We start from the raw sequence: 14,529 nt of genomic DNA, 5'->3' as shown, positions 1-14,529 counted from the left end.
AAGGGAGGAAATATTTATATTTTAACCATATATGTTTTATGAACTGGCTGTACACCTTTTTAATTGCATTTTGTGTATTTTAACCACATAATATGTTTTATGAACTGATTTTATATTTTTAAACTGCATTTTGTATATTTTAGCCACATAATGGTTTATGAATTGGTTGTATATTTTTAAACTGCATTTTGTATATTTTAAACATAAATATGTTTTATGAGCTGGTCACTTGACTGTAATAAATAAATTCATTCATACTTATCATCATGCACTCAGTGTCATGTGTATTTTGACCCTTAGATGTTTGGAATGATTGCTTTTAAAATCAATTATTCTATAATTTTGATACTCAGTGTGGTCTAGTAGTGGATAGAGTGATGGACTAGAATTCAGTAGATCTCAGCTTGGCCATGGAAACTCATGGGGGGTGGGTGGGATGGAGCTGATAAAACCATCCCTTAAATATTTCAGTTATCTTGAAAGCTCTGTTATATTGCTGTGTGTTCTGGCTTGATAGCACCTCTCTCTCTCTCTCTCTCGCTCTCTCTATGTCGGGAGAGATGAGACAAAAATTAATTTCACTTCCCCTGACCCTTCACACCTTCACAGGCAAGCTTAGATCTAATCCACACAGAGTTCGGCATCACTTCCCAAGCCAATATGTATATGATCATAAGTTTACATTCATAACAGTACTGACAAAAATAATACATGTCACGTGTATGCAATGTTTGCTTCAAAGCAGCCACATCCATGCAAAATAACATAACATTGTCCCTGTCCCATCTTCCTCTTCAGAATGGGTGCCAACTGACAAAAGAAGTATGATGTCCCACAGTTACAATCCTGTAGACACGTTCTTGAGAGTAAACGAACTCATCTTTAAGCAGGCAAAGCACAGCCTATTTGTACTGTAACACACTTCACTATTCCTTGTAGCTCTCCCTACAGTACAATAACAATCTACACACAAAGCAAGTCCCTCTCTTTTACTAAAACAGCAAAAAAATCTTGTAACACCTTAAAAACCCAACACCTTTTATTTGACATAAATTTTCCTGACCGGCAGCCCACCTTTTGCAGATGGTGGAGTACAGTCTGCTTAGACAAACATCTGCTCAAACATGAGAGAAAGGGTGTGGGTGTGTATGTACAAGGTAATGAAAATAGAAAAGATCTTCTTTGTAAGACAGTTCACTGGAGGAAATTGTATTGTGTGTTTTTTTTAAAGTGGAGTAACTCCAGTTTTACCACAGTAACTTGTGTTGGCGAGAATCTATCCAGATATTATAATAATAAAGAAGGAGATTACCTTTCCTAACTGACCTTAACAGAGAGGAAAGAACTTTAAAGTGCAGTGACTTAAATATAGTATATACTCCCCACCCTCTCTCTCTGAATGAGCGAAAAGGCACACCCCCGGGGACGGTGTTTTCTGCAAAGGGACTTCCCCGCCCGCCAAGGATGGCTCCTCAGCATCGTTCCAAATCGCCACAAGCGGCCACTCGGGCAAAACAGGGAGGCTTTCTCGGACGACCCGGAGGGTCCCCTGGCAGCCCCTCGCTGCTCCTGCTGCTTTGGGGGGTGGGTAGGTGGGAGCGGGCTGACTTCGTCGGCGAGGGAAACTTTCCTCGCCGCTTGAAGCTGCCAGGAAGGTCCTCCTCGGCTCCTGGGTGGGCCGTGCGTGGGAGGGGGGGCGCGAGGGTGTTCCTGGGAGCTCCTCGCGCCGCCCACCTCCCACCCCCCTCGCCTTCCCTTTACTACCTGCAGCCGGCAGCGGCCGAAGCCAGAGAGCCCCGCTCCGGAGCGGCGCAAACGGCGGGGTTGTGCACCTTTGCCGTCGACTCCCTCTCCCGAACCCCCCCCCGAACCCGCCCGGCCGGCCGCCTCCGGGTCCCAAAGCCCGCCGAAACTCCGCCGTACAAGCTCAGCCCGGCGTCCAAGAAAGAGGCAGCGGCGGACCCCGCCGGAGCGGCATGGCCGAAGCAACGAGGCGCCTCCGACGCTCCCGGGCGCTGCTGGTCGGGACCGTGCTCGTCTTCTGCAGCCTGGCAGCGCCCGCCAACAGCCAGCGAGAGGCGGACCCTGCCGAGCCGTCGCTTCTCCTCCTGCCAGCCGACGACTCCCAGCCGAGCGCGCTCGACGGCGGCGGCGGCGGCGGCGCCTCCGGCATCCTGGTGGCCAACCGGGGGCTGCGAGTGCCTTTCGGCCGCTCCGTCTGGCTGGACCCGGCCCGGGACTTGGTGCTGCGCGTGCAGCCCGGCGACAAGTGCGTGGTGACCGTGTTGGAGAGCGGGCCGCCGCCGCCTGCCCCTCACCGCCCCGGCGCCCTTTCCCCCAAGCGCTTCCCGTGCGACTTCGGCCCCGGCGAGGTGACCTACACGCACTACGGGTCGCGCAGCCCCGGCCGGGAGCGCCTCAGCCTCCAGCTCCGCTACGACTCGCCCAGCCGCACGCTGGTGGCGCCCTTCACCCTCGAGGCCGAGGTGCTCTCGCAGCAGCTGCGCCTGCTCAGCCGCAACCTGCCCCTGGCCGTGGAGAAGCTGCGCGGCCTCAGCGCGCCCCTCGATGCCAAAGTGCTGGCCTTCGCCGAGGCGGGCGAGCCCGGCCGGCGCCGCTGCCGCCTCACCGCCTTGCCTCACCCTCCGGGCAGCGGGAGCCACTTGCCCGCCTACGGGCGCCTGTTGGACGCCAGCGGGCGCCCTCTGCCGCAGGGCTACAGCAACGAGTGCAGCCGCTTCCTGGACGACGGGATCCGCTATGAGCACACGGCCACCGGCCCGTCGCCCAACCGCGACTACATCCCGATGCGGGTCGAAGTGTGGGGAGAGGAGGCGGCGGCGGAGGAGGGGAGCGACTCCTCCTTGGAGGGCAGCCAGAGCGAGCAGGAGTATTTCCAGGTCGTGGTTCGCATCCGGGAAGGTGCTGAGAACACCCCACCCAAACCCAGCTTTGTGGCTTTGCTCATGATGGAGGTGGACCAGTTTGTGCTCACTGCCATCACCCCTGACATGTTGGCTGCCGAGGACCTGGAGACCCCTTCAGATCTGCTGCTGTTCAATCTCACCTCGCCCTGGCCCAGCCCAGGGGGTCAGGAGAGGACAGCGGGGGATGATCCCCAGTTGCGGGGTTACTTGATCAGCACAGATGACCCAAGCCGGCCACTCACTTCTTTCACTCAGCGAGAGGTGAGGGAGCTGAAGATTGCTTACCAGCCTCCCACAGTGGACTCTGACCACGAGCGGCTTTTCCAACTTGAGATGGAGGTTTTGGATCCTGAAGGGGCCTCGTCAGAGCCCTTTGCCTTCATGGTGGTTGTTAAACCTATGAACACATTGGCACCAGTGGCTATCTTTAACAGAGTTGTTGGGCCCCAAATGATGCTTTTTGAAGGCCAGTCAAGGCCGCTTTCCAGCAACCTTGAAATCAGTGATGAGGACAACCTGGATGATGTGAAGATATGGGTTACAAGGGGATTGAAACATGGGGAGCTCAGGGTGTTGGGCGCATCCCCTGGTCGTCAGTTTTTTACTGCCGCTGAGTTGGAAGCTGGACAGGTGATCTACCAGCATGATGGCAGCGAGCACAGTTACAGTGATAATGTTGTTTTCCGTATGGGAGATGGACAGCACCAGGTGGAGTTTCTTTATCCAATCACTATAGCCCCCGAGGATGACCAGCCACCCCTTCTTAATGCCAACACTGGGCTGGTCCTGAGTGAGCACCAAGTGGTCCAGATCTCTCCATTTGTCCTCAGTGCCACAGACATAGACTCAGATGACTCAACCATCCGATTTGTACTTAAGGAAGTTGAAGGGTCTCCAGAAATGCCCCGTCTTGGTGTGCTTCTGCTGCGTCAGGCGGAGATAGCATTGTCTTATGAAAATGAGGAGGATACAGGGAGAGACCTCAATGCTGCATCCTCTTGGCGCTTTCTGGAAAGTGAGGGTGTGTACGAGAAGGAGGTGACTGAGTGGTTGCAACAAGATATCTTGGATGGAAAGTTATACTACAGGCACACAGGTTCACATAGCACTAGCCTGACAATGGACCAGTTTGTGTTCTATCTCCAGGATGACAATGACCCGCCCAATCAATCTGGAGAGCAGGTATTCCTCATCAAGGTCCAACCTGTAGATAACCTGCCCCCAGAACTGTACCCAGGTACAAGCTTACAGATGACTGTCCTTGAATATCAGGTGACCCACTTCAGGAAGCGTTTCCTGCGCTACACCGATTTGGACACAGATGACAGGGAGCTGAAATACACTGTGCTCACACCACCAACAGACACTGATGAAAACCATCCTGTGGTGGCTGGGCAGATTGTGCTGAGTGACAACCCTTTGGTAGCTGTTACACATTTCACTCAAGCTCAAATAAATCATCACAAGGTGGCTTATAAGCCACCAGACCAGGAGCTTGGCATCACCCCAAGAGTAGTGCAGTTCACTTACAGGGTAGAAGATACAGCTGGTAATTCTGCTCTAGGTACCTTCACCCTTTTTCTGCAGCCAGTGGATAATCAACCCCCACAAATCACCAATGCTGGTTTCACTGTGTTTGAGGGTGGCAGCTTCCTTCTTACCAGCAGTCAGCTAGATGCCACTGACAAGGATACAGACACTGATCGGATTGTCTTCACCTTAGCTGAGGCACCACAGCATGGCCACCTCCGCTATTTGGAAGAAGGATCAATGGTACAGGGTGAATCTTTCATCTTAGATGACATTATTAATGGTCGCATATCCTATCAGCACAATGGTGATGAGTACACAAGTGATTCCTTCCAGTTGGAAGTCAGTGATGGAGTCCACCAAGTGCCAATTACTGTGAAAATTGCTGTCCAGCCAGTGGATGATGAGCGCCCCAGCATAACCCTCCCTGGTAGTCATGGACTTTTGGGAGCCTTTATTGATGTGCTGGAAAATAGTGCCACTGAAATAACAACTTCTCTTATCCAGGGGACAGATGAGGATACTGATGAACTGGCATTAACTTTTATTGTAGAGGATCCACCTAGGTTGGGTGACATTTTAGTAGACGGGGTACCTTCTAAAAGATTCACACAGCAGGACCTCATTAGTGGGACAGTAGTCTATGCTCACACTGATGGCGAGATTGGTTTGAAAAAGCGTTCTGATTCTTTCAATCTTACTATCTCAGACCTTTCTAATGAGTGGGTGGTGGGAGGCAGCACAGTGGAGGGGGTACGTGTGACTGTAACTATTTTGCCAGTGGACAACATTGCTCCTGAAGTTATGGTGGGAGAAGAACCATTTGCTGTTTATGAGGGAGGGAAAAATGTGCTAAGCTTAAACCTACTGGATGTGGAGGATGTAGATACACCCAAAGATGACATCCTGTGTACAATCTTAATCCAGTCCACTTCTGGATACCTGGAGAATATCTCTCCAGCCCCTGGGTCTGAAAAGTCCAGAGCTGGGATTGCCATTAGTGCATTTTCAATAAAAGATGTTCGTCTTGGGCACATCAACTATGTGCAGAGCATCCATAAAGGGGTAGAACCTGTGGAAGACAGATTCACTTTCCATTGCTCTGATGGTATCAACTTCTCACCTCAGCAGTTCTTTCCTATTGTTATTATCCCAACCAATGATGAGAAACCTGAACTGTATGTCCGGGAGTTTGTAGTGCTGGAAGGGATGAGCTTGGTGATTGACACTCCCATTCTCAATGGTGCTGATGCTGATATTCCTCCAGATGAGTTGCGCTTCTTCATCACTGTTCCTCCTAAACATGGACAGATTGTTAACCAGCTACCCACTGGTACTGTGTCTGTGCACAATTTCACTCTGGAAGAAATCCGAGAAGCTTCCAGCATTGTGTATGAACATGATGACTCTGAAACTAAAGAAGACACTTTCAGAATCCAGTTGACTGATGGTTTGCACATAGTAGAGCAAGACATATTGATTATGATCATCTTGGTTGATGATGAGACACCCAGGATGTCTATCAATGATGGATTAGAAGTGGAGATTGGTGAGTCCAAAATTATCACCAACAAGGACCTCAAGGCCACAGATATAGACTCAGAGGACAAGACACTCACTTATATTGTTCGTTTGCTACCCAGGCAGGGCCTTCTGCAGCGCATGAACAAAGAAAGAGGGGTGTTAAGCAACATTACATTGGGTATGAATTTCACACAGGATGACATAGACCAAGGTTATATATGCTACATTCACACTGGCCAGCAGGGAGTCCGTGACTTAGTTAAATTTGATGTCACTGATGGTATCAATCCTTTGATAGACAGATACTTCTACATTACCATTAGTGGTATTGATAGGGTCTTCCCTGAGGTGATCAATAAAGGTGTGACTCTGAAGGAAGGTGGGAAAGTAACTCTCACTACCGACCTTCTCAGCACAAGTGACATTAACAGCCCTGATGAGCATCTCCAGTTCAGTATCACCCGAGCCCCAATCAGAGGTCATCTGGAGAACACTGACAACCCTGGAGTTCCAGTCACTACCTTCACTCAGCTCCAGCTAGCAGGAAATAAGATTTATTACATCCATACTGCAGTAGATGAGGTGAAGATGGACAGCTTTGAATTTGAAGTGACAGATGGCTATAATCCAGTCTTCCGCACTTTTAGAGTCTCCATTACTGATGTGGACAATAAAAAGCCAATTTTAACCATCCATGACCTTACTATTCAGGAAGGGGAAACCAAACTGATCACCCCGTTTGAACTGAACGTGGATGATCGGGACACACCTGACCATCTACTCCGTTTTATAATTACCCAAGTCCCAGTGCATGGCCAGATCATTTATAACAACAGCTATGCTGTGACAAGCTTCACTAAGCAAGACTTGAATGAAAATATGATTAGCTATAGGCATGATGGCACAGAAACTAGCCAAGATAGCTTCTCTTTCACTGTTACTGATGGGACCCATTCGGATTTCTATGTTTTTCCTGATACTATCCTTGAAACACATCGCCCACAGATGATGAAGATTCTGATCAATTCCCTAGACAACGGTGTGCCACAGATAGTAATAAATAAGGGTGCCTCAACCCTGAGAAGTATTCCAACCGGGCACCTGGGCTTCTTAATTACCAGCAAGTCTTTGAAGGCAGAAGATAGAGACAGTCCACACAAATTGCTGAAGTTCAGGATCACAGATGGACCACAACATGGGCTTCTCATTAACACGGGCTTAGGAAATGGAAGTGTTAAAGCCTTCACACAAGGTTAGCATTAATTTATTACCACCTTATTTATCAGCTTCTTTGGAATTTTAATTTCATGTAACTGGAAGATTGTTTTAAGATCTTGTCTCATGCACAGACTCGGGTCAACAGACCATGTGCTCTAGGGAAGAATTCAGCTGTGAAATGCATTTTTTAGATTGCAGTAAAATTGTATATACTGTAGGTATATTTGTAAAATGACAATGACATTTCAAATGTTTACCATTGACTATTTCTTTGAGCCTTTGGACATTTTGATTTTGAAAAGCTTGTATAAGTTGCTTTGCAAAAATATTTTCACGTTCTAGAAGCCTGTTAGAGATATTTACATTTATTAATATCCTTAATATATATTGTCCAGGGGATTACAGTCTGGCAGAAAATGTTGGAATTGTCATATTTTCATCCCAAATTTGCTCTTGGACTATATAAAATGCATAGTTTTGTCTTTTAAAAAAAGACACCTCAAGCTAGTTACACATAGACTAGAATCCTAGGGTCCCTTCCAGCTCTGTAGTCCAAAGGTGGTGGTGGTGGTGATTGTTCTCACCCTCCTCCTCCTGTTGGCATAGCTCTCCACACATAAGGCTGATGAGGTCATCAGTTTCCTATTGTACTCCCTCCTGGTTCAGAGGCTGCTTAGGGATCTGTTTTGACTTTGGGAAGCCTTTGAGGGCCACAGAACGAGAGGAAAATCTTTAATGTTTGAAACTTGCCGGGACTGGCAATAATAGCTATTTTTGGACGCTAACCACCACCCCCCCTTCTCAGGTACTCAAAGTCTTCCCCAGTCAAAAGGAATTCCCAGTGAATCTCAGAACCTCAAAATGAGGAGGAATAAGAAACTTTTAATTAAAGATAAAAGGTTGCAGCTAATGACATCATCAGCCTTGCTCAAGCAGAGCTACACAAACAGGACTCTGGCCTAATTAGATGAGTATCAAAATCTAGATGATTTGAATGAAGGAAAAAATAGCCCTTTTCATTGTTTGACATCTTTGTTGACTCAGAACATGGGAGGGACAAACAGGATTGCATTTGCAGGCCAAGAATTATGCCTTCATGAACTCATTGGTTCTGGGCATCCAGGTTGGGGATGAGATTTTTGAATTTTCTCAACTACAGATAATATAATTCTGCATTCTGGGAGTACTATTTAATTTATAGGCACTGTTGAAATATTTGAATGAGATGCACTTGAAAGAAAGGCCTAAATTAACAAAGGGTTTGAGGCCTTAGCTAGGCGAAGCTCCGCTCAAGTGTCTTGTTCTTGCCCCAGCGCTAGCTGGGAGATTTATTTTTCAGCAAGACACTTAGGTGAAGCTTGGCCTCACAAAGCTTCAAAGTCTTCTCATTTAGGTCTTTGTCCCAGGTGCTTCACAGGTATTGTGTATTAAGGCAGTAGTTCTGTGAAGCTGACCTGGAAGAAAGTTCCCCCTTTCTCATCTAGGTTTCTTTTTGACTGAACATGCAGGGGGCTGCTTTCAGTAACAATATGCACTAGTGCATATTTTCCTTGAAAAATGCAATTGAAAAATTCAATTGAATTAAAATGGGTTAGTGTGTTTAGGATTGCATAATAAATCCTTTGAAAAACAGCATGCATTTAGATGCAGATTTTACTTTCACGTTCTTTCTGTTACATCAGCTCATGTAGCCTCAACTAACCTAACAGAAGATTCTGAGAACTATCTTTGCTTAAATATCAAAAGTAAATTAGAAAGAGAAATGAATCTGCAAATAATGTTTTTAAATTGTGAACTTAGCCTTAAGAATGTTTTTTTACAATGTGTTCCCATATAGCTGTGCTTAGGAGTAAGTTCCTCCAACTTCAACAGGACTTACTCCCAAGTATGTCTCTACAGTTGCAGTCTTAAAATTCAGCCTCCTCTGGGAAAGCTTTAGTGTTTGTACTAAGGTGATCTAGTAACTGATCTAACTTTTTTTCTCCCTCCTGCCAGCTGATATTGATGATATGAAGATCTGCTATGTCTTGAGGGAAGGTGAAAATGCAACCAGTGATATTTTCTACTTCTCAGTAGAAGACAGTGGTAAGGCAATCAATTTCTTAAACTCAGTTACAGTATTCATATATGAATATTGGAGTCAATTGAAGTAATGTTTTATTGTGAGTGTTACTACTTGGGCAGAATAAACAGCAAAGCAAACAAATTTGTTTGCAAGAAGTATGTTGTGTATACTTTAACTTAATCACAATTCATATCTGGGCACTTCTGTTTACAAGCATATTACCATGTGTGTAATGGCATTGATTCCCAATGAGGTAGGCATAGAATTGTTACTAAGCAGTTGCAGTTAACTTGATGCAGACTATGTAATGTACTGCTTTGTAGGAATAGAGAATGGAAACTCTGAGATTGTATGTGCCCTGTCTCTGATCACACAAATTGCTACCTTGCATTCCATATGTGGATTTGATATTGTGTCTGTGATTCTGTTTAGTTTGTACATTTGTGTTTTTAACTAAGGTGGCAATAATCACTTTCAAACAACATCAGATTCTTGCAGGGTGCCCAGCGATTTATGATTAAATGGACTGAGAAGGGTACTCCATATATCTGTTAACTTCCTGAAATCCTTACATCACAGTAAACTATATGAGTGCTGTTGGATATTTCTTGTGGATTTAATGCTGTAAGATGTGTCTGTTTCAATGTACTTTTAATATCTAAGAATAGCACTTTTGTTTTAAACTGGCCTACTGCTGCATCTTTGAGAACAGCCTCAAGCATAAACATTTAACAATGATCTCAGTCTCTTAGTGCATGGATTTTCCCTTCTTTATCAGAGAGATGAGTGAGGAGAGGGGCCTGTGTGAGGATACATGAAGTTCTTGTACATTGTGACTTGAGGAGAAAATTGATTTCTTTAGTTTCTTGATTTGGGGGGATCCCCAGCACTGCAATGCCTCATATAGGAGGTACCAAATTTGGTCATTGTGTATAATCCAACTCCATTAAACTCCATTAAAACTAAGTGAATTGATTTGTATAAAATGTTTAACTGTATAGATTGTGTAAAGTAACATAGAAATATTTTGTTTTGTGGAGTAACTTGTGGAATACCTTGCACCAGTTGTGTTCAGTACTGAAAGCTAAGTAAGAATAGATTTTTCTAACGTAGAGACAAACACTTAGAAAATTCTTTGCTTTCTGTATTTTTACGTGTGAGGTTTCTCTTAAAAGATGGGGCAGGCATATTTTTAATGGTGGCAATACTACTTATTTCTCAGACTATGGCAGAAATCCTGTTGCTTAGTATAGAAAGTCGCAAATTGAGTAGGCCCATTGAGTCACTGGGGATTTGGTAACTCAACTCCTCCATAAGTTCCATTGATTCAACTCTAGTTGTGACTTAAGATGCTAATCAACAGAATTTCAGCCTATGACTCTTAAACATGTGTCTTTTTGGCATTTATGTATAATACTAGCATGTTTATGTTCACATGCTTATGCTGTAAACAGAACTCACCAGTAAAAATCCTGTTGCGCAACTGCATACACACAAATCCTGATGATGTCATCAGTCATCAGATGCTACTCGTTATTTTAAAGTTTCCTATTCCCTCCACATGTTTTGAAGCTGCAATCCATTTCAACCTAAAGAAGGTTTTGGGATGTGGGGGAGAGGTGATTTAATGCCAAAAAAATCACCACCACCACTCCCAATCTCTAAGGAGCTTCAAAGCCTTGGAGGTGACAGGAAACTTGAAAATAAAGGTCAGTATCCATGGTTGATGGTTGATGACATCATCAGGATTTATATGCGTGCAGTTGCACAATAGGATTTCAGCCATTGTGTGAATTGCACAATTTGATAAGTTTGGTAGAGTGATTCCACTCTGCATTTTATGTTCTTTCTGTAAGAATTCTCACCAGCTTGGCATGTCAAAAAAAAAAAAAAAAAAGACAATAGTACAATGAAGTGTCACTTTGAACATTGAATATATCTTTATTATCTGACTTTGTAGACTAGTAGGTCAGTTAGGAATGCAGGAAGTTTCCTTATGGACAATCCAGACAATCAAGCTCAGTTTTGTTTACATACATCATCCTTTCCTTACCCGGTCATCACTGAATAGCCACACTGGCTATGATACTGGTTCCACAGTGATTAGCAACACTTCTGTAGCCTTCCAACCTTAGCCCTTGCTGCTGGCCATGTTGACTAAAATTGGTGAGCATTAGAATCTTAGAATATCTAGGGATCCAAGTTTGGGAAAGGCTGATCAAAGCATTTGATACAGTAGTTGATAATACTAGTTTTCTAAAGGATGCTGCTGTGCAGTTCTAGACTATGTTATAAGAATTATTACTAAATATTTGTACAGTCTTTGTAACTTGCATAGTGCTTAAGAATAAATCAGCAGAACCATGCTAAATGCATGTCTGTTCTCCCTAAAAAGGAGGAATTAATAGAAGGAAGGAAGGAAGAGACAAAACAGCGAGGAAAATGTGCAACATGTTATAACACATACAGTAATAATACTGCTAGATCAATATCAGAACATAAAGGCATTCTACAAGATTCCTCTCAAAATTATATGCTTTTATAAAACTGTATGCAGGTTGAAATTAAAACAATAATAATAAGTCAAGTTAATTGTGTCTTATGGCTTCTTTTTCAAAGGTTTTCCAAGTAGAGAATACTCAGAAGTGGTTTACCATTCCTGTGGGCAACCTGGGACCATACAGCTTGCCCAAGGCCACATAGGCTGACTCTATTCACAGGAGACATAGTGAGGAATTGAATTTCCAATCTCTGGCTCCACAGCCAGATATCATTGAGTTATCCAGATCAGCTGTAGAGGAGAAAGTGATGGGCTAGGACTCAAGAGTCCAGGGTTTGATCCCCCCCTCGCCATGGAAACTCATTGGGGGAGTGGAATTGGTAAAACCACTCTTTAAAAAACCCACTTACCTTGAAAGCCTTATTAGGGTCACTATAAGTCAGTTCCAACTTGAAAAACAACAGTAACAATAATACCCACTCCTGAGTTGCAATTAGCATATTAAAAATGATCATTTCTGGCAAGCAGGTCAGAAATGGAATATCACTTTCCCCCTTGTGTTCTTCAGCAGCTGATACTGTTTTGAGACAAAGCCTGCTTCGCATAGTGGAAATTATGGCCTCCATAACTAGTAGCCATAGATAGTTACTTCTTCCAAGAAGTCATAGCCTCACATCTATATATGATGCAATTCTGGACACACTAGGGCCTAAGGGTTTGGCTGCAATAGCAGCAAGGAGTGAACTAGTGTTTGGCCTTGTTTGGTTTAATTAAACCCAGCTGTTCCCACAGAAATGGCTCCTGGCAATATTGTGGAGTGGCTTAATAAATGAGCTACTTAATGATACTGGCAAATTAATCACCACCCTTTCTCAGCAGAGGGCAGGAGAAGTGCTTTTTTTCCTTTTGTATATAGACTATCACTGATACACTGTGTCAGTTAAAAATATTTTTTCTTTCCCTTCTCTTAAAGGGCTAGTCGAGAAACTTCCTGCATCCAAAGCCATTGCTGTGGATTTGACTGTGGGCAGTTTTTTGACTGGCCCTTTAAGATGAGTCAAAGAAAAGATTATATATTCTTTGACTTAATAATAGTCTATATATAGTTGGAAAAAATTAATTTCCCCTGCAGTCTGCCAAACAGGAAAATGGTTAGTTTGCCAATATCCTGAAATGACTTGCTTATAATCCACTTCATGTTACTGGCAAAATCAAACTGGAAGGCCTGCTTTGGTTTTATTCCAGTGATTACATGCACTGGAAATGATCCAAACCAGAGTGATCCTACCTGCACTAAAAATAACAGCGCCAGAAAGGTGCAAGTAGGAATGCTCTGGGATTAGGCTGGTGCACTCTAGCAAAGCCGTTCTCTGATTACCATCTTTAGGAGCACCCCACCCCTGCAGTGGTCCAAATAGTGAGCTAAGTGCTCATGTAGTCAGCCTCTAGGTTTCACAGGATGCAGTGGTGCCTACATTTGTATAGATATACATAGGATTGTTTTGCCTGCTCAGGAATCTGTGAAGATTTTTTTAAAAGTGTTTATATGACTCCTAACTGTTAAGGCTTACTTCTGTGCTATTTAGTGATAGAGAATGAAGATAGAAGGTTTTATTGTATTTATCTCTTCTATACTCCTAGGGCTCAAAAATTAACTGACTGTAGTTAATTACGTCATCCCTGGGGAAGTTAGTTTTCTTAACTCTAGTTGATGACTGTTTCTATCTGTAGGCAAAGGTATTATTACCATATGTGGTCACTGATTGAGTTGAAGATTTCGTTATTCTGGATATTGTAGAGATAAAACAAAATATGGTACCTGCTCCTTGCACTTTAGTTATATTGTACTAGCTAGGTTCCCCCCCCCCCCCCCGAAAAAATATAAATGTTTGAGGTCTAAAGAACTGAACAACATAAGTACTAAAATAACTCTCCACTATTCCTCCTTGACAGTGATTGGACTCAAAGATGCATAAGGTCCATTCCAGCTCTGCATGCAGTTCGAAGATGATGATGATTGTTATTATTATCATCAGTAGCTCCTCAAATTAACAGTAGAATCATGCCTACATGAAAGCTAGCCCAGAGGTAGCAGAAATATTTATCATTAACTTAAAATAATAGCAAAAATCCAACTGCTGTTGAGGTATAGAAAATGTTGTTAATCCAGAATGTGTTCTCAGTTATAAATGTGTGAAGCTGATGAAAACGAATCAGTGGCATGCAAATTCTTTGGATCTAGCACTGACTGATTATGTATTATACAATGTTGGATCCTAAGTACCAGATTTGAGTAGGGTTAACAGCTGAGATTGTTTGGAATGAAAACATGTGCATTTATCATAGGTTTCTTGGTGAGTCTTGAGACCTGTGAACGTCATGGTGATAAACTTGTAGTAGGTGATAATCTGTGTAGCATTGGTTTTTCATATCTTGATAGATGACTCTGGCGTTGGTGGGAATGTACTGATGCTATGCAGAAAAGTTCTCATGATCCTTTGTGGATAGAGTATTCTTTTGGTTCAGTGGCAGAGTAGCTAAAAATTGCTATATTGTGCAATTGCCAAATACTTTAAAATTATTAGTGTAGGAATGGGAAAGTTGCAAAAAGAAGATGAGGAACCATTTCTGTTACCTTACATTACATTATAAAAGATCATCAAGTGTAAGGATGTGTCATTGGAAACCAAGACAAAGATCGTCCATACTCTTGTATTCCAGTCACCATGTACTGGTGTGAAATCTGGACAATGAAGAAAGCTGAC

At 43.8% G+C, this 14,529-nt stretch overlaps 1 protein-coding gene across 1 annotated transcript in view; it reads left to right on the top strand.

Annotated features, from left to right (window-relative positions):
• Window positions 1–1,715: 1,715 nt before the first annotated feature.
• Window positions 1,716–14,529, top strand: part of FREM3 (FRAS1 related extracellular matrix 3) — a 113,800-nt gene continuing 100,986 nt past the window's right edge. Inside the window, exons 1-2 of the mRNA XM_073001611.2 lie at window positions 1,716–7,233; window positions 9,195–9,284. Of these exons, the coding sequence (XP_072857712.2) occupies window positions 1,977–7,233; window positions 9,195–9,284 (5,347 nt within the window). The 5' untranslated portion in view covers window positions 1,716–1,976. The remainder of the gene's footprint in view (window positions 7,234–9,194; window positions 9,285–14,529) is intronic.

Source organism: Pogona vitticeps, chromosome 5, assembly GCF_051106095.1.
Source record: "Pogona vitticeps strain Pit_001003342236 chromosome 5, PviZW2.1, whole genome shotgun sequence".
NCBI lineage: Eukaryota > Metazoa > Chordata > Lepidosauria > Squamata > Agamidae > Pogona > Pogona vitticeps.
This window is presented reverse-complemented; position numbering and strand designations above follow the sequence as displayed.